Source organism: Hemicordylus capensis, chromosome 1, assembly GCF_027244095.1.
Source record: "Hemicordylus capensis ecotype Gifberg chromosome 1, rHemCap1.1.pri, whole genome shotgun sequence".
NCBI classification, from domain to species: domain Eukaryota; kingdom Metazoa; phylum Chordata; class Lepidosauria; order Squamata; family Cordylidae; genus Hemicordylus; species Hemicordylus capensis.
Window position 1 is genome coordinate 416,282,318 of NC_069657.1, and position 26,003 is coordinate 416,308,320.

The 26,003-nt window shown below is 42.2% G+C and overlaps 1 protein-coding gene across 11 annotated transcripts in view; it reads left to right on the forward strand.

Moving 5' to 3' along the window:
• The window catches only part of ESRRG (estrogen related receptor gamma), a 767,139-nt gene that overhangs the window by 721,786 nt on the left and 19,350 nt on the right, over positions 1–26,003 (forward strand). For all 11 annotated transcript variants that reach the window (XM_053309067.1, XM_053309075.1, XM_053309085.1 and 8 more), the window contains one exon: positions 25,540–25,809. In XM_053309067.1, coding sequence (XP_053165042.1) covers positions 25,540–25,809 — 270 coding nt within the window. The remainder of the gene's footprint in view (positions 1–25,539; positions 25,810–26,003) is intronic.

Here is a 26,003-nt window from a genome sequence, read left to right on the forward strand (position 1 = left end):
TACAAAGCAATGAGCGACATTTCCCCCATATATGTTCTGCTTTTGTTTAGAGCTCTATCATTCAGAACAGATTTATACGATTTGAAGAGAAATCCATAAGATTGATAAAATTCTGCTTGAGAATGGTTAATGCATTATGGAATTGTGTATAAGATTGTGTTAGTATTGAAAATTGGTGAACCACATGTAAATAAAGTAAAATATATACACATGCAATAACCAAAAAGAGAGAAACCTTCGTTCAGTGTACTTGGATAAGCTACTTCAGTGCTCCGCAGAGCAAGCAACAAGTTAACTGCCCAAATATTTGCCAGGCGGAGACTTTTGTCCTTCCTTGTTAAACTACACAGCTAGAGTCTCACCGTGTTGAATACAAGTGTGCAAATATTGACTGACTGGAGCTGTTACCACAGTGGCACACATCTGAAAGGGAAGGAGAGCAGAATGAGACAGCCGTGTATCCAGGCACTTTCTTTAACCTGGACACAATGCATGGTGAAGGTCTCTTGGGCAAAAGTCACATAGAAATGAATGGGGATTGCACAAGAGCAGCTTCCATTTATTTCAGTGGGTCTTGTGCAGGAGAACTTGCCAGTGGACTGTAAGCCCATTCCTTAATATCTGACACAATGTTGTTCTAAAGGCTCTTCAGTGCAAAGTTGTTCAAGTTGTTGAAGCATTTTCAGCATTGAAAGTGCCTCCAAGTACTTTCTGGACTATTTATGTGTATGTGAGAATTGCTTTAGTGAAGTATTGGAATGTAAAGGAATCCAGTTTGTAATTTGCTTGACAGTCATGAAGAAAGGGAAATGTACAATTGTGTGCCAACCATCAGGTGTCTGTGGTTGCAAATAAATAAATACACACTCTAGAGCTATGGTTCCCAACCAGGGTTCCTCCAGATGTTGCTGAACAACTTCCAGCATCCCCAGCCACAATAAATTGTACCTGGAGGTGATGGGAGTTGTAGTTCAGCAACATCTGGAGGAACCCTGGCTGAGAACCACTGCTCTAGATGAAATACATCATTTGCTCTCTGTTTGCAGCTATTACTACTGAGCATATAAATGCAGGTCATGCTCAGATCACAGTTTTGTCTCTTCTGCCATTCTGGAAGAACTTCTGTATTTCCTAGGAATGGTTGTCTCTAGGGTCATGGATGTGACTGAGCAGAATGGCCTAGCATTTGGACATTTGTTTTGGACAAATGGAGGACTGTCTTCGGTCCCAGCTGGAGAAGACATTTTAAAACCGAGGAAGCTATCCCTTGTAAATAAAAGAAATGTGTGTAAACGAGAGTCCTGGTGATACGCTGATTTCAGGGCAAATATGTCCAGACCCTCTAGAGAGCAGCTTTTTGGCATGACTCAGGGCAGCCCAGCCTAGGTTAGGTAGCTCATGTGCAGCACTGGGATCTGCATGGATCCCAGCATTGCCTGCCTGCCTAACCATTTTTGACCCCAGGCTTTAGCTGAGGTTTAAGAGCACAAGTGTGACCTTAACCTCAGTTTCGGGCTTGTTTGTGTGCTCTGGCTGCTTGCAGCCCAAGCACACAAAGAGTTGGATGCCTAGAGCGCCCGAATCATGGGAGTATCCCCCAATACACCATGTTCATTGTGTGGTGCATTGTGGGATTGCCAGAGGCCGAGACACATTGTCCCAGCCTCTAGAGATCGGTGCTGCCAGGAGCAGTGTGGATCATGTGGGCGTGTGGTGGTGTGCCAAAGAACAGAACTGGTGGAAATTCGATTATCTGGTGGAAGGTAGGTTTGTTCCCCTCCACTCAATGTGCTCTCTTGCCTCCCCTCCCGCTCCTGTGAATAGCTCTAATTTGTGTTGGTAACTAGGGACTTTTATAGAGATCATGCAACCATTTGGGGGACCAAATGACTAAAAAATTTTGTAAGGTGTATACAACACCCGCTTTCCAGACACAGCTGGCTTAATAGCAGCTAGAATCCTCTCCGGAGGCAACTTGGGGGAGTTGCCCTCCTCCCTCATCAGTGTCAGGGGCAGCTCATTGAAAACTAATAAGAGAAGCAGAAAGATGTATTTTCTTACTTTAACCTGCCATTGAGTACCAAAACAGGAGATGTTTTAGACATTCGCATATATCAGAATTATGCTTTAATCAGCACCTGAATTATAGATTCCCTTAAGATTTTGGGATTTCAAAAGATGCAACTATATGTTACGGGCAAGGGTGATACTGAAAATATCTTCCTCATAATATGTAAGAACAGTTATGCTGGGCAGTGCTGTCGTGATGTTTTTCATTTAACCAACCCCTGCCATCTGGGGATGGGAAAATTCACAGTATGGTGACCGTGTAGGTCACCAGTGTAGGTCACCATAGCACAGGTAAGTGATCCTAAACATTACAGTGGAGAGGAAAAGAACTTGATATGGGGATTAGCAATACCCCATCAGAAAAGTCATCCCCCCCCCCCGACACACACACAGAGCCCCTGTTTTCAGTAGAAATGTCTCAACTTAGGAAATCACACTAACTCCACTTTGGATAAGAAAGAGAGAGGAAAAGGTTGAATTCATGCTGGTGGGAGGCTTTCCCAAGTGTCTCATCCTCTCTCCTCTGTCATCCTGAGGCAATGTGCCCGCATTTGTGTGTAGATTTATAGTTTATCTTTATCTATGGCTTCATCGGTAGGTAGCTATTATAGCCGCCTTGCCTGGATATTGTTTGGGCCTGATAGATCTGTCTGTAGTTCATCAAAGGGAAGCTGAGTGGCTAAAAGCCATTGGGTCCAGCTGAGGATGAAATACGAGCCATCAGCCTTGGTAATGGCTGTAAAATTTCATAATTACACGGCCTTTATTACATTGCATAATGATCCTGAAGCAGTATGGAACAATTAATTAAGATTTTCAACCATGGCTCTTTCAGAAATTAAAAGGTGCTAGTGGCTGAAAAATGGGGGAACACGTCTAGTCCTAAAAGCTTAAGGAATTTAGGAATGCTTAAGAAATTCTTTCAGAGTACTTCCCTTAAAGTGGCAAACATATGAAGAGCTTCTGGTTAAGCAACTGGGGTTAGTAACATCTGTGTTTTGCTCTCCTTGTTAGCTTCCAATCAACTCTTCAAAACAGATGCCAGCAAGCTTTTATTTTTCTTTGAAAAAGAGAGATGGGGGGAAAACAAACTTTAATCCACTTCCTTGACCTAGCCATTTGTCACACTTATAGCTCAGCACCACTTACGTTATATAATGCATTCCACAGCATAGGAGGGCCATGTTGCTTCGAGTCAGCTGGAACATATTACACTTATTTTCTTCCAGCTCTATTGGTTTCTAATATACTTCTGGGCTCAATTTAAGGTAGTGGCTATAGCCTTTCAGCCCTTTAACAGTCTGGGGCAAAATCATCTTAAGGACCTTCTTTTCCCATTTGAACGTGCTGGTCCTTAATATGGGTTGTGGAGGCTCAACTCTTTTGTCTGCTGCTAAGAGAAATTCAGCCTGTGGTTGACAAGGCCTTTTCAGTAGTGGCACCATCCTTGTGGAATTCTCTCCCTAGGGGGCTTAGACTGGCTCCCTCTTTCCCAGTTTTTAAATAGAGGTCAAAAACTTTCCTGATTCAGCAGATTTTTAGTACTCTGTAGACTTGATTTTATATTGCTTTTAATTACTCAGTTGCTGTTGATTTGCTTTTAACTTGTTTCATGTACAGTTTTTAAAGTGGTTTTAACCTGCATTTTAACCTTGTTATTTTTGTTAGCGATTTTGTGATTTTAAAAATTAAAAAGGGGATATAAATACAGAAAATAAATACATACTGGCCCATGAGAATGCCGTATAAGTTCTAAATGCCACATTTTTAAGAGGACCGTAGCTCAGTGATATAGCATCTGGTTTTCATGCAGAAGGTCCCAGGTCTTCTACATTTTATATTAGGGTATATAGAGGATGTAATACCTGAAATTAATCTTGATTTCCTTCACTGATTTTGACTACAGCTGGAAGAGTTGCTAAAAAAGGGGAAGAATACAAATGAACCTAATTTTACAGATTGGCTAAAAAGGTTATGGGTGTCTTCGTTAGTGCTATTGACACAATTAGTAAGATTCCATGAGGAAAGTGAAAAACAGAAAGAATTTGTACATAATGTGGGATCCATTTGTAATATATTGGACTAACCAGAATGTATCCATGGAATTATTGCTGTTTTATTTTCTTACTAGATATTGATAAGGTATTTGTTGATCTCCTCTACTGATCTTTTATTTACATATATTATTATATTATATTTATATTACATATATAATTTCATACCACATTGATGTTAGAAAGCATGTTTTCCCCATTTAGCTTTGTAAACATGTACATTATTTACTAATGTATATGATTTAATAATTCAGTTAATTTATTCTGCGTGCGGTGTGCGCGCACGTGTGTGTGCTTGTATACATATATAAATACACACCACACAAAGACATTTCTGATTTATGGTCTAAGAATAAGTATGTACAATTCTGAAGAAAGTCAGTCTCAGGTTTAGTCTCTAGGATCTCCAAATAGAGCCTTTGTTAGTCAAAGAGACACAACTTTGGGGCGGTATAGAAATATTTTAAATTAAATAAATAAGATACATAAGATAAAATAATATTGTGCTAGAAGGACCCACGCTGCATCCAGCTGATGCTTGGAGGTGTGAAAGTCTGGATGGGAACAATAAACTGAAACTTAATCCTGGCAAGACAAAAGCCCTATTCAGACATTATGTTCATCACATGTTCAGTCTGTGTACAGTGTATGCATGCATCCATCTGCATTGATGTAGTTATACACATGTTATATTCAAAGCACGTAAGGTTGTACACGCCCCATCTGTAGTCTGCTCACTTTTAGAATGAATGCATTTATGGTCATTGCCACCCCTTGCCACCCCAGTTGCTAAAACCCTGCTGAACAGAGGCACCTTTAAAAGTGGTGACTTTAGAAGCAACTGCTCCTATCTAACTCCAGCACTTACTCTTTTTACCCAGTGTGCGAACTCTGTGTTGTTGTTGTTGTTGTTGAAACCCAGGATAAAAATATTTGTTGTAGTAGTAGTAGTAGTAGTAGTAGTAATAGCCACCTAATGGCACAGCGGGGAAATGACGTGACTAGCAAGCCAGAGGTTGCCGGTTCAAATACCTTCTGGTATGTTTCCCAGGTTTCCCTATATCGGGCAGCAGCGATATAAGAAGGTGCTGAAAGGCATCATCTCACGCTGTGTGGGACATGGTAATGGTAAACCCCTCCTGTATTCCACCAAAGACAATAATGGGGATCTGTGGTCTCCAGAAGTCGACACTGACTCGAGGGCACACTTTACCTTTACCTAGTAGTAGTAATAACAATAACAATAACAATATAATAAAGTAGAGATATTTGTATGCATGTATAACATAATGTCCGAACAGAACTAGAGTTGCTTCTGGTCAAGAAGGGGTGCCAGTTGAGAGAGGGATTTAAGTTCCCTCCCTCTGAAAACTCAGGTTCACAGTCTGTGAGTGTTCTCAGCCAGTGTAGCCCTGGAAGCCCCAGGCACTTTCACCCAGTTTAGACTAGTGTGTTAGCTGCACCTATTCTTGACAGGACATATCTGGCCATCGTGGCACATGTTTTGGTCACTCTAGATTAGATATATAACACAATGAATAAATAAATATATAATATATTTTGTTATTATGGAGCATGTTCAGAAACTTCAGCTAATGCAGAATGTACAGCTAGGCTACTGAATGAAGCTGATCCATTGAACCATATAAAACCATATAATACTGGTTTGGCATCAACTGCACTGACGGCCGATTCACTTCTGAGCTCAATTCAAGGTGCTGATTATGACCTTTCAATGGCTTAGGTCCAATGTGCTTGAAGGACTGCCTCCCAGCTAATAAAGCACCCCAGATTAAGTCAGAGCTAGTTCAATAGATGAGTCTGAGTTTCATCACTGGAGACAATGGCTACATCAGTCTTACCAATATGGGGCACTTGCCCTAAAGTTGGTCAATAATGCATCATGGTGATTGCCAAAGATCTTTTATCCGTTTGATTTTGTAGTGGATACATGACATAGGTTTGCATTGGGTGTGGAAAAAGCTAGGCAGTCTAGAGAGACAGAGAAAGAGAAAACAATGGTTCAGTTCCTGCAGTTAGCAGTGAAAGCTGTTGGATGTTTTAGAGTGGCATTCTAAATTACAGACATAGAATCTGAACCAATTGTGAGCTATTGAGGAAAACCTCAATAGCAGGCCAACTTCAGAGGCACATTCAAAACCTGGCTCATCATGGTAGATTAGGCCTATTAGCTAAGTATATGTGTTGGTGTCTACTTGGCAGGAGGGAGAGGGAGAGGGAGAGTGAATTGGGTGCAAAAGCTACCCTCTATAAGCCTTTTTGAATGCAGAGATCAATGATAACATTTTCACTTATGGGTTAGTACTGGATTACCAAAATACCAAAAGTGGAAGGTCTAAAGAAGGTCTGCTAACTGGGCAAGGAGGCACCTTTTTAATGTGGCGATTCTCTTTATTGAGCAGGGGGAGAGTAACTAGCCCTATCCACTCCCAGCACAGTACCTCCAGTGACTGTTGCTGGTGTCTATCTTATGTTTCTTTTTTAGATTGTGAGCCCTTGTGGGACAGGGAGCCATCTTATTTATTTGTTATTTCTCTGTGTAAACCGCCCTGAGCCATTTTTGGAAGGGCAGTATAGAAATCAAATAAATGAATGAATAAATTAATGACCAGTGGTCTTGGGTTTGTGGTGGACAACTCATTGAAAGTGTCGACTCAGTGTGTAGCAGCTGTGAAAAAAGGCAAATTACAAGATCGGGATCATTAGGAAGGGGATTGAAAATAAAACTTTTAATATCATAATGCCCTTATACAAGTCTAATGCAGCCACATTTGGAGTACTGTGTAGTAGTTCTGGTCACCTGAAAAGGACATTGTAGAAGTCCATTTCCGGACACAATTCAAAGTGTTGTTTTTAACCTTTGAAGTTCTAAATAGCTTCGGACCAGGTTACCGGAGATAGCACCTTGCCCCCTGTGTCCTGACTCAGATCTTAAGATCTTTAGAGGCCATGTTCTGCCAAAAGAGCTGAGGTGGGTGGTTACTAGGAAGAGAGTCGTTTTGGTGGTCGTACCCTGTTTATGCCTCCCAAAGTGAGGTTCGGCTGGCACCATCACTTTGTTCTTTTAGACGTCAGATAAAGACGTTTCTGTTTACTTAGGCTCCTTAAATTTTTAAATTTGATATTTTGAAAACAAAGTTTTTAAGTTTGTTTGGTTTTTTTGGTGTGTTATAATTTGTTGTGTTTTATGTGTTTTTATTGGATGTTGTAATGTGTTGTGAGCCACGCAGAGAACAATTTGTTATGGGGCAGCTTACGAATAAAGATGATTATGATGATTAATCAAGATTCAGTGACTACAGCTACAACGTATATTTATATACAACTTTTCAACAAAAGTTCCCAAATCAGTTTACATAGATATAAAATAATAATAATAATAATAATAATAATAATAATAATAATAATAATAATAATAAAAATCAAGATAATCAGGGGCCTAGAACATCTAGGGCTTTAGAAAAAAAGATAACTCAGGGGTGACATGATAGAGGACTATAAAATTGTGGATGGTGCAGAGGAAGTGGATAGAGAGATTTTTTTCCCTCCCTCTCTTACAACACTAGAACCAGGAGTCATCCCATGAATTGCTAGGAAATTTAGGACTGATAAAAGGAAGTACTTTTTCACTCAGCACATAATTAATCTATGGAATTGTCTGCCACAGGATGAAGTGAAGGCTACTGGCTTAGATGGTTTTAAAAGGGGCTTAGACAAATTCATGGAGGACAGGTCTATCAATGGCTATTATTCTTGATGGCTACAACCTGCCTCTAGGCTCAGAGACAGGATGCCTCTAAATACCAGTTGCAGGGGAGTAGCAGCAGGAAAGGGGACATGCCTTTATCTCCTGCCTGTGGGCTTCTCAGAGGCATCCGGTGGGCCACTGTGTGAACCAGGATGCTGGACTAGATAGGCCTTGGACCTGATCCAGCAAAGCTGTTGTGATATTTTTATAGTTTTTCTAACAATAAAACAACAACTTTATTTATATGGCATCCCTATCACAAATTGTTCTCTGGACAACTCACAAAATAAAACAATAGCAAAATAAAACATACATATAAAATACATAAAAGCAAATACAACGAAAGAGACAAAAGCATTTAAAACATTTAAAAAGCTTGTGCTATTTATGTTTGCCCTTTCCTATATGCTGCCCTCCCCCCCCATTTGAATGATGTATTGAGGCTATTCATTTCACACGAGCATGCAAAACTAAGGGAGCCCAGCCTGGTTTTGCATGCTTATGTGAGATTGATCCCGGTGGCTAAACGGCGTCAAACCTGCTGAAGTAGCTTCCCAGTTAAACAAGGTTAAGGGAGTCAGTGGGAGGGGGGGGGAATCCCAATAATGCACCGGGTACTCGCACAGTACATTATTGGGACTCCGGGGGCAGGGTGATACGTGGCGCCAAGTCCTGGCACTCCGATCCTAGGAACTGCAGCGGAAGCCGCTGCTTGTCTGGCGAGTGATCTGCCCGGCCAGGGACCTCAAGCCGATTGTTGGTGGGGAAGGCACATTTAACGCTCCTTCCCTGAAGACTGCCCGCGAGATCTTTTCACAGATTGTGAGAAGAGCTCTATTGTGTTTTAACTGAAGTTGTATACCACTTGAATATAAGCAAGATCAGATATAAATATTTTAAATAAATAAGTGTTCTGACCCGGAATAAGGCTGTTTTATTATATATTCAAATGAGGACATGATGCAAGGTGTTCTTAGTCACTGCCTCAGAGTTGTCATTGTCATCATCATGAATATTTATATACTGCTTTTCAACAAACAGTTATGGAATTTCACTCTCCACCACTATTTGAAACACCTGTCACAGGCCAAACCTGAGCACTTTTGGGAATCCTTGAGATCATTCACACAATCAAAAACTGTGTTCGACCTGGGTTTGGGAGCTGTTTGTGCTCCCAATTTTCAGTTGTCTGAAAGCAAGGTAAGAGGAAAACCTGATTGTGTGGAAGCAAGAGAGGAAGGAAAGCTACCCAGATTTTCCTCTTACCTTGCTTCCACACAACCAAAAACTGGGAGCACACATAGCTCCCATACCCAGGAAGAACAGTTTTTGATTGTGCAAATGGTGAATGACCTCCTTGTAATAGTTGATCAAATTTAGCTGGTTTGGCGGAAGGATTTCATCTTGCAAGTATGCTTGGGTTAAGGATGGATTGTAATGCATGGGGAGGGATGCATGGGGAGGGATGGGCTTAGGACTCATTGGAGCCCTCTTCCTTCTTTTTGGCCACCTTTTGGAGTATGCTTGCTGTAGTGAATTGGCTGGAAGAGACACCTTGGAGAACCAATGCCGGTCAGTGTGGGCAATCCTGAGCTAGATGAACCAATGGTCTGACTCAGTATAAGGCAGCTTTCTATGCTCCTATGACAGGAATGGATTATAGGTTTGGGCTTTTTTCTCCTCTCTCAATGCGTTAAACCATGCTGAGCCGTAGGGAAACACAGAAATCCAAATTGAAATATATGAAATAATAAATATTATTTCCTCCCAGCATTCAATCTATTGTCTACATGTTTGATTCTGTGTGCATTTATAACCATCAGCATTATATATTGTGATTGTGGGTTTTCTGTAAAGCTCAACATGTGACCTGATATGGTATGGAATTTGTCAGAACAACAAGCTGAAATAAACAAAACAAGTCTTTGAAATGCATTGTTGTTGAGATTGAAATGGTCTGGCCACTAAAATGTACCCACCTTAACTAAACTAGTATCAGTTTCTACGGCAGGCTCCGAGCACTCTTCCCTCTTAATGTTGCTGATTTATATGGACCAGTCACATAATGTGTGATACTTTGCTGTATGCTAAGGGTTCTCTTGGGTGCCTTTTACTGATAACTTTTGCCAGAAAATTTGGAGGCGATTATGTGCTTCAAGGAGGAGCGGGCTGCTTGAAGTCAGTTCTTTTGTTGAGTCATTTATTCCCTTAATAGGAATTTTCTGATCGGCTGTCATTCTTGTTCACACACTGGGTGTCAGTGCCTCTAAAACACTTGTCATTCTTTAATGGAAACAAAATAGTCATTGCTGTCAGAGCTGCAATGTCATTCCACTACCCCTTGCTGCGTCGGCAATAGTGAAAATGACAGAGCGGCTCTCAGTAGGGGTAATTAAAATGTAAATATTGATATTTTATTATTTGAAATTACTTTCCAGTGCGGCATTTAATATCTCTCCATCTGTGCGGCTCTGTTTAGCGGTCACTTTAGTGCAGCTCTGGGATGCCAAGTGGCGGCTTGATCCCCGTTATGTCAAAATGCTTGTTGCTGCTTAATTTTGATATCTAATTAAGTGGAAAAGTACAGTCCACACTGTAATCCATGGCATCTTAACCAGCTGCTTGGGTATATTTAGAATTAATCTCCACTATGGAATCATCCTAATGTATGCAATTAAGAGTCTGTCGATGGCTAATTAGGTGTATTAGAATCAGGCTGCTTTTTATTTAAAAAACAAAAAAAAACAAAAACTGTTGCAGACTTAAGACACTCTGCCTCCTGAGGTAGTCTTAATGATATATTGTAAACACATTCAGCCAGGAGATACCAAAACCTGAGATAAGAAATTTAGATGCCTGGCAACCTGACGCTCAAACCACTTAAACTGGTTCATTTGTACTTAAGTCCTACTGAAAGTCCTACTGAAATCACTGGGTAAGTCCTAAGTGACTTGGAAGACTTTTGTGCCCCTTCCTCTGAGGATTGCCAATGGGATATTTGGAGATCATTAATCAGTAAACCACTTGTTTGAGAGGTTGAATTGAGTGGTTGTTTTTTAAAAGGGTTAGATGATGTATGCTTTGTGGCAGGACCGGCCTTGGGGTGGGCAAGCTGGGCGATTGTCCAGGGTGCCAGGCTAAGCTTGGTAGTTCACTTGTTGAGTGTAGTATCTGCAGTGAACTACAGGGAAAAGTGTGGGGAGACTGAAGAAGGAGCTGCAGATAGCCTTTGAGGCATGAATGGAATCGTATCACTGGTAGCAAAGCAGCAAATTGTTGAGGTAGCTCTGAGCTCTTTCCATGGACATTGGAGTGATGTCCATGGTGGGCCACTGTGTGAAACAGGATGCTGGACTAGATGGGCCTTGGGCCTGATCCATCAGGGCTGTTCTTATGTTTCTTATGTGGAGGGCCTGGGGACAGTACACTATTAGGTTGTGCAGTCCTGCACAAACCATACAGGGGAGGTGCTGAAGGCACTCCTTACCCTAGGCATTGATTCACTTGTTAAACATGTGGATTAATTCTCTCAGATTTTTTTTTTAAACCAAAAACTTGCTTTGTTTTTGCTCACAGCCAATTGCTGCTTTTTGTTTTGTTTAACCATGTAGCCATGGCATTAGAAAGCAAGTGTTTAATTTTGCTTATACACTTTTATCTTTTGCCATTTTTAAGACACAATCTTAAGCTGTAGTTATCAACCAGATAGCTCCTTAACAGGCCAGGCTTAGTCAACTGTCTAAGTTCTGGGGTCAGAAATAGTAGCTGGCATCACCATAGCAAAGGCAGGATTGGGTCCCCACCAGCATGGCAGGGAATTCTTGACTAATGGCAAACAATGAGGGCATTAATATGGCACAAGCTGTCCGGGTTACCCCAGGCAACATGTGTCACCTGGAGCACCAGGAGCCTTCCACTCTTGGCTGCTCCAGACCGGTGGAACCCACCTTTTGTCCCTGGCATTTTACCAAGATAGAACAAACCATGGGTTTGTTCTACCTTGGTGGGCAATTATCTGTATGATTGCCACCGGGTAGATAGCTTCTGCTGGTCCGGCGGGGGAAGGAATGGCCGCACCGAGCGCAGTGGGTGCTCTACTGAGAGCAGCCACCACACTCCCAGCACGGCACACACTGGGATGTGGGAGGACTTCCTCCTCCTGATCCCAGTACTGGCCTCTGCCACGCCACCACTTGTGTGGGCATGTAACACGGTCGAAGCCAATTGTCTGCAGGGAAGGCAGGGAAGCTCCTGCCTCCCACCGCTGGCCCTAGGGAGCGTGCGGCTGAGGTTGTGTGCACAACCTGAATAACTTCACACTCCCTGGTAGAGGTTGGCCAGACCTCTTAGAACCAATATGGTCAACATATTAATAAGGTCAGACATAACAGGGTTCTACCTCATCCTCACCAACAGACACTGAGCTAGCAGCCACACAGGGGTATGATCCATCCACCAGCAAAGGTCATCTAGCTCATTGTCATATCATTGCACTGGCACCATGGGAAGTATTTTTTTCCTGGTCAAATAGCAGCCATGGTAGTAGGATCTGATCTGGTTTGGGATTGTGTTGGGGACAAAGGATTAGGAGTCTCCTCTTCCTGGCAGATTTTTCTTTTCTTTTGGTAAATTCAAGCCCATCAGCACTAATGAGTGCAATGTGCCGCCTTGGGGCTATATTTTAACGAAAGGCGGTATAAAAATGCAAAAATAAATAAAAAATAAAAATAAAATAAAATAAAAATGTAACATGTAGTGGTTCTTGGGCTTCATTACAGTGAGGTATTGTAACTACAGGTTGTGTGAGGTTGCCACTTTGAAACTCTTATCACGCTTCTGTTGTTTGCCTCTCCAGACAAACTCGCTTTACATATTTTTACTGTCTGAACAGAGCTTATGAGGGAGCAACATTTACTTTGAGAATCAAAGGTCTGCTCTTGGATATATTCGCATTTAAACAACAAAAAGGCAGCATACTTTAAGAGCACGATTTGTATTCTTTTGTATTTCATAATAACTCAAAATATAGGTGATCCTGCGAAATAATTGGGCATTATGTGATAGAGGGGAGGGGAGGGGAGGGGAAACTGCTTCCCTCCTTTCCCTAACTGGCACTTTTATTGTGTTGTATTTATAAATTGCTTTTATTACATTATTTGGGCCTTAAAAACGTGTTAAAAATTACAATAGCTGTAGGTGGAAATAAAAGCTAACAAACAGACAAGGTTTCTTTATAGGACACAAAGCTTCTGATCGAAACACTACATCAGTTTGAACTGCAAGTCGATTACCTCAGAGATGGAGGCCTCCTTGTGGGGGGGAAAATGACAAGCTTAAATTGTTCCTCTTTAGGATTGTTATGTAAAGCTTGATAGAAGGTAAAAGAGACCACTGAAATATTTCTAACTGGCATTTAAATTACATTAACACCTAGTTGTACAGCCTGAGTGAAAGGTCACGCCAGACAAGCAGCATCTTCCCTGTTTGTAAATGTCTAATTTGCTGCTTTTAAATTGCTGTGAACCTCACTTACTTAGTCCTGCTGAATGAATCCAGTGTAGCAAATACTTCTGACAAGCGAATATTTGCTTAGTGAGAATCCATTGTTCTTAATGGATTGAGATGGACATGCAGTGTGAATGCATTTTTATTGCCATGCCATCTATCTGCTCTTGTTTCAGGGAGATGGGAGTAGCGTGGCGGTAAAAGCCCAGGGCTTCTCAGTCTGTTTTGCCGTCCGATCAGTAGGGCTTGTTGGGAAAGTGCTTATGGTCAGTATTTCCCCCCACCTCTTTTATAAACAATTCATGTATATTTTATATGAGCTTACCTAAACAGAAGAGAGGAATATAAAGATACATTTAAATAAGGAATGAGGAAGATGGACCAAGACAACTGGATTCTGAAAGCCATCAGGCATACAGTTGGAATGAAGGGTTTTACTCTTGCATGTTTATCCTTGTTTGAAAGATACATAACTTTTAAAAACAATAAACACCAGCCTGTGTGTCTCTGTCTACCTACCCTTCCATCCACCTGGGTCTCCATTTACACCTCCCCCCGCTCTCATTGCTTATTTCTCTCCTGGAGGGAAGCTGGTCTTGTGGTAGTGAGCATGCATTGCCCCCTTTGCAAAGCATTTGGGATGCATCTGCCTTGGCTTCAGGGCCGGAGCCACCGTTGTGCGGACGGGACCATTTCAGGCAGCGCATTGATTGCTCTTTCTCTCCCTCTCTGGAGGGAGAGCAAGGGAAATAAAAGCTGTCAGGCAGCAAATGCTGCCTGAAATGGATGGGGGAGCGCTCTCTCGGGCTCTCCAGAGCACACAGGATGTCACTAGAGTGGCCACTGGACGGGACCGGACACAGGCCGCCGTTCAGCTGGCTCTGCGCCTGCTTGGTGTGCATTTGAATGGGGGACTGCATCTGAGTGCTGTAACGTATCCCCCCGCCCCTGCTTAGTGGAAACAGCCATAACCGCATGGAAGAACATCGGTGCTCCTGCATGCAGAATATCCTACGTTCACTCCCTGGCATCTCCAGGTAGGGCTGGGAGAGACTCTTGCCTGAAACTTTGGAGAGCCGCAGCCAGTCAGTGTAGGCAGTACTGAGCTTGATGTACCAATGGTCTGACTCGGTATAAGGCAACTTCCTATGTTCCTAGGCTCTGTTCTTTCTGTATCTGAACTCCCTGGAACTTCTGCGAATGGTTTAAACCAGGGACAGATCCCAGCTCTACACATTTTCTCACTGGCCCTTCTACCCATCTCCCAACACATGCAGAGTAGTCCCTGAACTCCAAGATTCTCTGCTTATTTATCTCCTTCATGCTACAATAGGAAGAATAGTGTGATGGTTATGCTTTTCAGTCGGGTCAGAGAAAATGAATACAGTATTGCTCAGCTCAGTGGATTGGCCTATATGTTGTCCAGGCTTGTGCCAGTGTTTCTGATCCGCGCGGGCTGCTGCGGGCATCTAAGGAAGTGCCAGCCATCTTGCACAAGTGCACAATATTTAAAGTGGCAGGCCTGTACTGTGGAAGGAGCGGAAACAATGTAAACTGCACTCCCAAAGTGCTGGCATCCCTCTTAAATTATTTGTGCACTTACGCCCTTGTGCAAGACTGCTGGCACTTCCGTAGACACCCGCAACAGCACAGGCCGACAGTGGCGAAAGCCTGCACAACATGTGAGCCGTTATGTTTAATGCATAGGCAGTGGGCTGGGAGCAGATCTTAAGACCGGAATTCACCATTCTCCCTGCATGCAGAGGTTCCAGTGGGTCTGTCTGCACTGTTTGCCTATAAAGAACCAGAGGCGGCTCTCCTGTTAGTATCAAAAAATTGCACACGAGAAACTGAACCTCTCCAACTTTATCTCTGTGGAGTCTATATAGCCCAAACGTCTGTTTTCCTCAGGCATGGCTCTGATATTGGGAGTGAGCCGGGTGGGGGTGGGGTGGAAGGGAGAAGGGGAATATTGCCATGCTTCCTCAAACCTATGAGCTATACATGTGTGCACCAAACTATGCATTGAAATGACAAGGAGGAATTAATCTCAACCAAATTTGCAAGTGTGAACAACATATGAATCCCAGTCCGGTCAGTTTTATGTCACTTTTGAGTACCCCAGAGGTGCAAACAGAGACAGAGATGAGGATTTCTGAAACAGAAGAAATAATTTTGCTGCAAACTGCCCAGAGATGGAAGTTTGGGGCAGTGTACAAATATAATTAATAAATAAATGATCCCCCCCCCACAGAGCAGAAGCCTAACGCGGGGGGGGGGGGGGCGGTAGTTAGCAATATTTGAAATGAGAATGATGGGGAAGTCCTAGGGAGTGAGAGGTGGAGGCAGAGGTGCACCTAGGTAATTTTGAAGCCTGGACCTAAAGGCTTTGGAGGGGGGGGCAACAAACAGTATTTCTAACACATTTTGAATGTGATCACACCACCTGGGACAGACTAAAAAGGATTGGGGGGGGCAGGGGGTATGGAGGCCCAGGACTTTGGCCCCAAAGTCCAGGGGTAAGAACACCTCTGGGTGGAGGGAGTGAAGTGGGTTAGCAAAGGCTTGGATGGTGTTGTGGCTGGCAGACAGGGACCATGTATTAATAATACTAATAATTAATAATTATTAATAAGTAACAACATTTTACTTTGGCTGCCTCGTAACAATTGTTCTCTGGATGGCTCACAAAGCAGACCAATAAAACTACTTTGTAGTTGGTGTCGTGGGGAAATAAAATAGCATTCGACTTTGCCTCTATGGTGAGCAAAGGAAAGGGAGTTGATTTTATCAGGGGAATTCCAAGGGTCCTGTCTGCTGCCAAAATGGAAAGCAAAGAGGCATTCAGGTGTCGGATAGGCACGAAATTCCAAGGGGCTAAAGTACTCTGCATGCAATCCATCAATCAATCAATCAATCAGGAGCGCACTAGAGTTTGAGTTAGTTAGGAACATGGGTTAGCCCATAAAAAGCCCACATATGGAAAGGTTCAGCCTCAGTGGTTCGGCTAAGTTATTGAGTGATTTCAGGACGTAGGTGTCAACAATTTTGATCAGGGGAGAGGAAAGCATTCTGGCCTCTTGTGAGCTGTTGGAAGGAGCAGGAATATGAATACAGGCACAGGTCTTCATAATCTCATGTAAGATGTTTTGTGCACATGTGTCTAGAAGCAGAGACTATGTTTCTTCTGGGCATTCTAGTATGGGTGGTAAAGCTGGAAGGGTTTCAAGAAGAGGTTAATTAAATTAGAAATTGGGTTAGGGAGAGTTGAGTGGGTGAGGAGGTTATTCTTCAGGTGGAGCACCAAGGGCACTGGGCTGGCATGCCAAACTGAATGATCTGTCTTGGAGTTTGCCTTAATTGCATGTTAAGGTGTGGTTACTCAGCCTCTTAGGATCCCTTTTGTCCCAAGACAACATTTACTCTAAATGGAAATTTAGCTTCAAGAATTCAGAGTGGATGTTCTGCTGTTTGGGTCAAAATGGGAGCTTGTCTCCTTTAAGACACCTAAAGCCCTTTCTCACAATCCTGTGAGTGGGTTTGAGGACAGGCAGTGAGGAAGGCTGCAGCAGCTTACCTTCCCCACAGATGATCTAGAAGAGTTGCTGAGTGTGTGAATCACGTATGTAGACTAGTTGCTGCTGCCTCAGGCAGACCAGAGGTTCAGGGGCTGGGATGCATTGTCCTGGCCCCTGGAAATCTGAGTGTGCAGTGCATTGTGAGGAATCCCTCCAGTAATTGATGGCCAGGAGCTCACTTCTGTGTCAGCTCCGGGTGGGAGCAGCTGGCGCTGACATATGAGCAGTTAGTTGTGCGCTTAACCTTGGCTAACCAGTGGGCTCCCTAGGCAGGTTTGCCATCGAGGTGCCCCCAGGAGCCACCCAACTCCCGGCCATTCTCACAGGCAGCCAGGCCTGGGCTTAGCTGCCCTAGCCTGGTGTTGAGTCACTGCTCTTGAGAACAGCCTTCTTGTGTTTGTCTCTGCAACAGTCTCGCTCAGGTTCAGTAGGAATTCCAAAATGGCGAGGAGGCTGTCTCATAACACAATTTCATCTACCTTTACCAATGCATCCCTTTTAATAATAAATTGGACCCACTCCCAGCTTTGTATATGTATGGGGCAGACACCTGAGTGAACAAGCACAGCTACTTTTGCATCTTGTTTGGCCCTTAGAGACACCACTCCTGTTAAGACTTAATTGCTACAGTATTACATATGCAATGCCTGACTGAATATACGTATATGGCATCAGTTCCTGAAGGTTAGCCTTGAATATGTGTATGTGGACTTGAAAACTTAGCATTAATCTTAACAATATAGGGCAAAACTACGGAAGCAATTCAATTGTGTTGATTGATATTTAAAAAACAATGGGGTATATTCAGTGCAGTCCCTCTGTTTATGCTGGAGGTGCTGTGCAACTTCAAAGGCAGCCCTGACAGTGTATTGATAGCACTGCTACAGAATGCCTTCAAAGTGCTTCTGGGCAGCAGCACTCCTCCCTGGGACCCTCTTGAAACCTTGACCACATAGACTCCCTATCCCTTTCTGCCTAGTAACCATGTTCCTAGTAACCATGTTACCTATCATCTGCAGTGTGACTGTATGTATGTAAGAGGCTCTAGATCAGGGCTGTACACCTTAGCTCTCCAGCTGATGTTGGACTACAACTCCCATAGAGTTACCACCAACTCATTTGGTGGCTACACAGAGACGGCCCTTCTTGGTCGCTGCCCCGAGATTGTGGAATGCGCTCCCTGCTGAGATACGATCCTCCCCATCTCTGGCAATTTCTAAAAAACACCTGAAAACCCATCTTTTCACCCAAGCTTTCTCAGCTTCCTAAATTTTGGGGGTTTTAATATCTGGTTTATTTTAAAATTCAAAACCTGATTTCAGGATTTTAATCACTGTAATTGTTTAATTGTTGTTTTAAAATGTTTTTAAATTGTTATATTGTTTTTAAATTTGTTTTAGCTCTTTACTGTTTTAGTGGTTTGTTTTAATTGTAAACCACCCTGAGCCATTTTGGAAGGGTGATATACAAATCAAATTATTATTATTATTATTAACAACAACAACAACAACAACAACAATTGTCATGAGTTATGAGAGTTGTGCCAAGTCCAAAGGAGGGCCAACGCTGTGCAGCCCTGCTCTAGACCTTTCTCCACTTTAGTAAAACCTGCCATTTCATGGTTGGCTTGCTTCTGAAGAGGCAACTTAAAGAGATAGACCTGTTAGCAGATCTGCCATGACCCTGTTTGAGTGGAGGACTTCTCATTTCTTGGTTGTCTTGGGCTTCAGAACAAAAGACACAAACAAGAAGTGCTACATGAGAAAGAGATAGATGCCGGAGTTATATGTAAAGCACTACACATGTGTGTTTTGTAAAGCTGGGTGGTCACCCAGGGTACCTACCTGACAGGGTGCCGAGCTGAACTTGTGCAAGCCACACAACTCAGCAACATGGAAAATAAACATAGAGAGGGCACTCAAGGTACTTTGCTGAAGATGCTATTTATCCTAGGGCTGGCGCCAATAAGCACATTCTCTGCAGGTCTATGAAAACAGAAGTAGCCTTGAGGTGATGCAAACAGACTGGTGCTACAGTCTTTCCCCGCTACAGTCTTTCCGCCCAGCACACAGTGGGTGCAATTTTCGCTTTCTCTGCTCCCTCCAGATGGATTAGGAATGTACAAACCAGTTCAAATTTGAAGTGGTTCAAATTCAAACTGGTTCAGTTCAATGGTTTAGATTTGAACAGACCCAGGCATTGGGTTCGACCTGCCGGTTCGAATTCTAACTAAACTGAGCCAGGTTCAACTTGAACCAGTTTGAACCTCCCAAACTTGGTTGGGTGGGTGCCAACTACCACCCAAAGCCAAAAGCAATCGGACACTCCTACGATTTTTAATGAATATTTGAAATTTATTATTATTATTATTATTATTATTGCCCATTATTCCTTATGTGGAATACCTAGGGGCAAAAAACTGGGGTGGGTGGTAGGCACCCAGGGGTGCCTACCACTCACCAAACCCCAAGGCAATTGGACACTTCTCTGATGGTGATTTTTAAAGAATTTTTCAATTTCCCATAGGGAATAATGGGGATTTGAGACAGTCCCAACTCCCCCTTTGCGGATCCTGGGGCACCCCACAGTGGGTCTGGGGGCATGGCAGGGCTGGCCTCAACTCCCCCCAGGCATCCCCAAGTTGATAGGAATTATTGTTAGTTATTTATGAATTTTTAAAGAATTGATTTTTTAGAAGTGCATTGGCTCCATAGGAAATAACAGAGTGCATTTTGACCTACTGACCGTAATTGCTTATTGCTCTGAACTCTGAGTTCAGGCCACAGCAATTATGCTATTAAGGTGAAAGGGAACATAGTGTTCTTTCTGAATAGAAAGGCTCAGGCAATGGTTTCCTGTGGAGCCAATGCATGTCTATGGAGCCAAAAATTAATTCTTTAAAAAATCCTGATTAATCAACAATAAATCCTGTCACTTAGGGGTGGCTGGTGCAGACCAGCCCTGCCGTGCCCCCAGACCAATTTGGGGTGCTCTGGCACCCCCAAAGGTGGGGAATGGGGCATCCTCAAATCCCCATTATTCCCGATGAGAGGAATACAAAAACTGAAAAAATCTTCAGAAAATCATTAAATAGCACAGGAGTGTCCGATTGCTTTGGTGTTCAGTGGGTGGTAGGCACCCCTAAGTGCCTACCACCCACCCCAGTTTTTTGCCCCTAGGTACTCCACATAAGGAATAATGGGAAATAACAATTCAAAAATTCAAAAAATCATTAAAAATCATAAGAGTGTCTGATTGCTTTGAGGTTTGGGTGGCAGTTGGCACCCATGGGTGCCTACCACCCAGCCCAGTTTTGGAGGCTAAAACAAGTTCAAACTGGTTCAAAACAGTTTGAATTAAAATCAAACCAAAGGGGGCTTTGAGCAAAACCAAAACAGAATCCTCCCCACCACAGTTTGAACCTAGTTTGAATTCAAACCAAACTGCACAAACCGGTTTTGTGCATATCCCTAAGATGGAGTATTTACTTCCAGGAATCTGTCCCTGGGGGCTACACAGCCCTATTTGGACACAATGTGAATTCCACTGCACAGATGTGGGTGCATTGTTTTAAGTAGTTGCACAACACTGCTGGGACTGGCTGCCACGTGCACAGCAATCCTGGCCGAACAGAAATGCTAGCATTACCTTGTGCATCACGTGGGCCATTGTGTTTGAGATGCCAGTTCTATCTGTGATGGCCCCTTCACACATGCAAGCCACTATCTGATGCTGCAGTCATCAAGTGGTAAGCATGCAGGTGTGAACTATTCCACCATCCTGTTGTTCCTAACCTAGGTGTCAAGTGTACTTCACATTCTCTGGATTGTATCCATGTATTGTGATCCAACAGATGAAATGCAATCCCAGAGTTTCCCAAATACAGGACTTTCCTTTTCCATTCTGTGACTGTGGGAATGCTTGGTGCACTATGAGAACTCCCTATACATTCAAGGAGCATTAGATGCTCAGTGAATATGTGTTCACGATATCAACAAAGAAGTTCAAATAAATGGAGAAGCAAGTGGGTCTGTCTGCAACACTTCATGAGGCCACAGATGCCCCCAGAGAGTAGCAAGCATTGCCAGTACGGAATCAGAATAGCGGTAGAAACAATGGCTGGCATCCTTTCCCAGGTTCATAACAGGCTTCAACTTCGAAAGCTGTCTTATCACAGTATGCCAAAAAAGCACAATGGCACTGCAGATAAACCACTGATGCACCTTGAGTGTTTATGAGGTCCGCCTAAGTGAACTATCGAAAACCATCTTTGGGAAAGTACACCATTTAGGTTGCTAAATGCAAAAACAAGAGCAAGCAGTCAAACTGTGTGCTATAAGGACTTCTACTTTAAACTATAGTTGAGAATTCATTTCACTGCTTCACTGTCTATGAATCTAGTTTTATGTACATGTGAAAGAGGAAAAAATCCAAGTAACTGTTGTTACTCAATTAGCTTCTTCTCAGAGTGATATCAGCGAGTCATTATGGTATAATTACAATTGGAGTGTAAGGTGCAGTTTGCTGAAAAGTCTCTATTTATAGTGAGTGAGGCATGGCACTCTGCATAGAAGGAAAAAGAAATGTTGGCAGGAGGGGTGGGGTGGATGGGGAGAGAAGTAAACAGCAAATGAGTGCCATTGTTTATGGCTATTACAAGAAACTAGGTAGATTTACAATGCCTCACACTCAGCGACTTAAAAATGGCACAGAAGAGAATGCCTAGCAGGGGTTAAGTTCTTATGCCTGCACTGCAGCCTATTTCTGTCAACACTGGGCTTGGGAAACAAACATTTATGCTTTGTGAAATGAAAGTGTATTTTTGAAGACTAGCCGTCAGATATTTTTTGCCCTTCACACTTTCAAATGCTTAGCCTTTTTTGTAAGTTGACTGCAAAGTGCATCAGTTTGCCAGGCAAAAGAAAGAAAGAAAGCGGGGGGGGAGTAAAGGGGGGGCAAACTCTTGACAAGTGCCCATGGCGTCATTGTCAGGCACATGAGCTTCAAGTAGAAGATGGCAGCAGGGTTGGCACAGAACATGCTGCCCTCAAGCCTATTACCTCCGGGGTACCTGACTCTTGAGAAGCTTTTCAATCCTTCCAAGTGACGTTATTCCAAACTGTCATCTGGTTTATTTGGAGCACACTGTCTTGCAGATAAACATGCTATTTAACTGCAGGTCAAGGTACAGAGTCATTCTGCTAGCAAAATGCCTGGGATACATTAAATGGCACTGACATGCGGAGGGAGATGGAGAGAGATCAAAGTTGTTACCAGTATGCATGGAATTGGTCTGCGATGGGAGGGGGAAAAGGCAGCACGGCATGTTGAAGTGTATTTTTAAAAGCCGTTATATAGTTGAACATTTAAAACTATGACCTGTCAAATGCCAGGGATTAAGGTGCTATGTAATACAGAACACAAAGTTCAGAAGCTCACTGGCAAAGTAGCCTCTTTTATATCTCGGGGAACAGCTCAGTAGTGAGAGGCTAGAAAATGTTAACTAGGCTAGATAGCTAGACATGTGCTTATAAACATTGTGAGGATTTCATTTCATATGGTGTGGGAAAGGCATAACAAAATAGGAAGCTGTGGATCCCACCCACCCCCACCATTTCGTATGACTGACTAAAGCCGTGGTTTATAATAATGGCTCATTTTGTTCAAAGAAGTATAATGTTACTTTGGTATGGTGAAATATAAGTGTTGTCATTCATAGTCAAATATACAGTAAGAACATCTTATATTGATATCTGGATTTCTTGAAGCATTTTAGCCCACCACATGTTATGCTTCTGAAAATGACATTCCAAATAGTGTTTATTTACTCTGATTTACTTACATTCAATTATAAACTGTTTTTATCAGTTTCAATAATTAAGCATCCATTCACCTTTATCACTTTCTCTGAAGGCTTCTGTTGAATATCCAGTAACAGTGGGGAGCATAATTGTACTAAAGGGTAGCAAGGAATAGGACTAGATTTTCTTGTAAAATTCAGTATTATTCTTGCTTGCTTTGTTTTGTGTAGAAAATGTAATCAAGAAATGATTTACTGAGACAATTTTCAGAAGAAAGTTCCATATTTTTTAAAAGGTAGTTAATTCCCCACCCCCACACACAGACACACACCAGGCAATACAAATTTGTAATTTATATATCAGGCACTTCATAAACAGGTATGAAGTTCTTCCTGTGAAAAATAGAGCTGTCCTGTGAAAACCTATCAAGTCAAATTAATATGAGGAACAGTCCAAAGATATGAGAAATAATGGCCCAGTTGGAAAACCTGAGCAACCTTATAATGCCCTGATTCAGGAGATTCTTTTCATTATCTCCGACTGTAATTGTATTAGCAAAGCACACTATAATTTATTTATTTTTTAAAGAAAACTACCCTCAGAAGTTGGTACGTAAATAAAAGCAGGAAGTTGGGAGCTCTCTGAAAAAACAAACAAAAAGGAAAACGATTGCAAATTAAACTTCTTTTGTGATCAAAAGAGATTTTATTGCCTTTTGCTTAATTAAATGCCTCAGAAGTGTGTGAAACATTGTTATAGCTAAAAAAAATGTTACTTTGTAAATCGCAGGGACAAAAGGGCTCTCCTGTAACTTTAAAGTTTCTGTGCACGTAAATGTCAATAGAGTGCCTTCTCCATCATCAGCACTAAATTCACATTGATGCCTCTTTTCTTCTCTGTATTGATCCTTCCATGAGAACGTAGATTTGTATCTGTTAATTAATGCGTCCTGAAACAGCGTTTGTATTAATCAGGCAGATAAGAAAAATTGGATGCCTGCACCCTCATGACAACCGTAAAAGTGCTGGCCCTGATAAAAATCATGGACGGACCTCAATAAAAAAGTTCCTCCTTCCACTCAATAAACTAATCATCCTGCTTTTAATTATTCGGCAGAAAGATGTGTGGAGATTGGAGAATGTGTAAATCTATTTACTAACAGCAGTGTCTGGGAGGGAGAATGGGGCTGTCACAGGACACTGCTGCAGGCTACGTTCTCTGTCCATCTGCTACAGCAGAAAAACGGGTTCTTGATAGAGAGGGAAAGGACAGAAATGCTGGAGCTAATTGAAAATATGCATTCCTTTTTAGTCCCTTTCAGTTTATTATTTCTGTTCCATTTCTTTCTATTTCCAGTCAGAAAAATGATGTTCTCTGTTGTCTTTCTTGACTTTTTGAAAATTTTGTTGGCCCTATTTTAGAGGCATGGGATCCTTTGATTCCAGGGCACAAAACACAGAATGGAAAATAATTATGAAATAAACAAAATGAGATACAGTGTGTACTTAAGCAGTTCACTTTTCAGGTGTTCCTCCTGATTTGGAGCCATTTCTTTTTTGTTTTATCTTAATAGGGTTACTTCTAAGTGGTACAATCTAAATTGATGCCTATTTCCCCCCTTTTGTTCTCCATTTCATGTTATTCTACAGTTAGGCTAGGGCCGTCAAAAGAGGGAGGCAGTGTGCATAAGGCTAAATGAGCAACAAAAACAGACTGTTCTTTCGGCAGAATCCTTGTCAGATCACACATAAGCAGCTCCGTAAACAAGTAACTGAAAGCTTCAGACATGTCTTAAGACCCCCTTAAGAAAAGCTTGACTAATCCCCTTTGATGATTTTATTAAGTACTTGTGGTTGCTGGTGCCAACTGGCAAACCACTACATTTCACCAACAGGCCAGAAAATCGCTTCTTCACTGGCACCTTATGTGATTGGGGGATATTAGCAGTCGGAGATAATAAATTAACAGCTACTGTGAACAGGAGCCTGAAAAGGTGTGACAGAAAAGATGTTTGTCCTTAGTGATCCTATTAGGAAGGAATAAGATTGTGTGTGTGTATGCGCGCGCGCACGCACACTCTTAACCACAGGAAAACTTAAATCATTAAAAAGCATTATTACATTTTCACTCTCTCTCAAAAATGATAGTGTGATTAGTATTCACCTGGCACTTTAATATGCCATCCTGTTATTTCAGCAACTGTAGTAGAGGCAGAAACCATTACAGAAACAATTAGTGTCTTTTCCGAGGATAGTAGGTCTTGCTTCAGTTTCTGCTAAGGTTGAAGTTCACAAAGCACTTTGCTTGTTGTTGTGAACATCCCCTTAATTCTATTAAGGTATTAAATTCTTCCCCTTGTGGGGGGGAGTTGTTTCCCCCTTTACGTACATCCTGGCATCATTGGTCTTTCTCCTACCAGCATCCAATACCAGCGATATGATCGAAATAATTTCAATGCAATCAGAGCCTCAGTGCAATGCAAGATATTCTGTGTTGCTCCAAAGCCACCCCCCTCCAGCAATTTAAAATAACCCCAACACAGAAAAACACAAAAGGCATTCAAATTCATGTCTACTTGATGAAATTCTTACTGTAATTATTTTGTATTGATTGATCTTGGAGATCAGGAAGGATAGAATTCATCAATACAGATTTATAACTTACATAACAACAACAAGCAGAAAAGAAAAGTTATAATGCAGAATTACGATGGCCCTGGACCATTTTAATTATGTTTCTGTGTACTTTCTCTCCTGGTTTAGGATTTTCCACTTTATCGCTTGCTGACCAGATGAGCCTTCTGCAGAGTGCTTGGATGGAGATTTTGATTCTGGGCGTTGTATACCGATCACTTTCTTTTGAGGATGAGCTTGTCTATGCTGAAGATTATATTATGGATGAAGATCAGTCCAAATTAGCAGGCCTTCTTGACCTCAACAATGCCATCCTGCAACTGGTAAAAAAATACAAGAGCATGAAGCTGGAGAAGGAAGAGTTTGTCACCCTCAAAGCTATCGCGCTTGCTAATTCAGGTTGGCAGATTGGCATGATGGCCTCATGTCACACACCCCCTCCCCTTAATACTGTCTGTATGATGACTTCTAAACATGACATTAGGAAATAAGGAATTCTTACTCATACTACTGCAACAGAGTGCGGAATATCTAGAAACAAGATAGTTCAAATTAAGTGAAGAGCCTTATGATTATAAACATTTGTAACATAG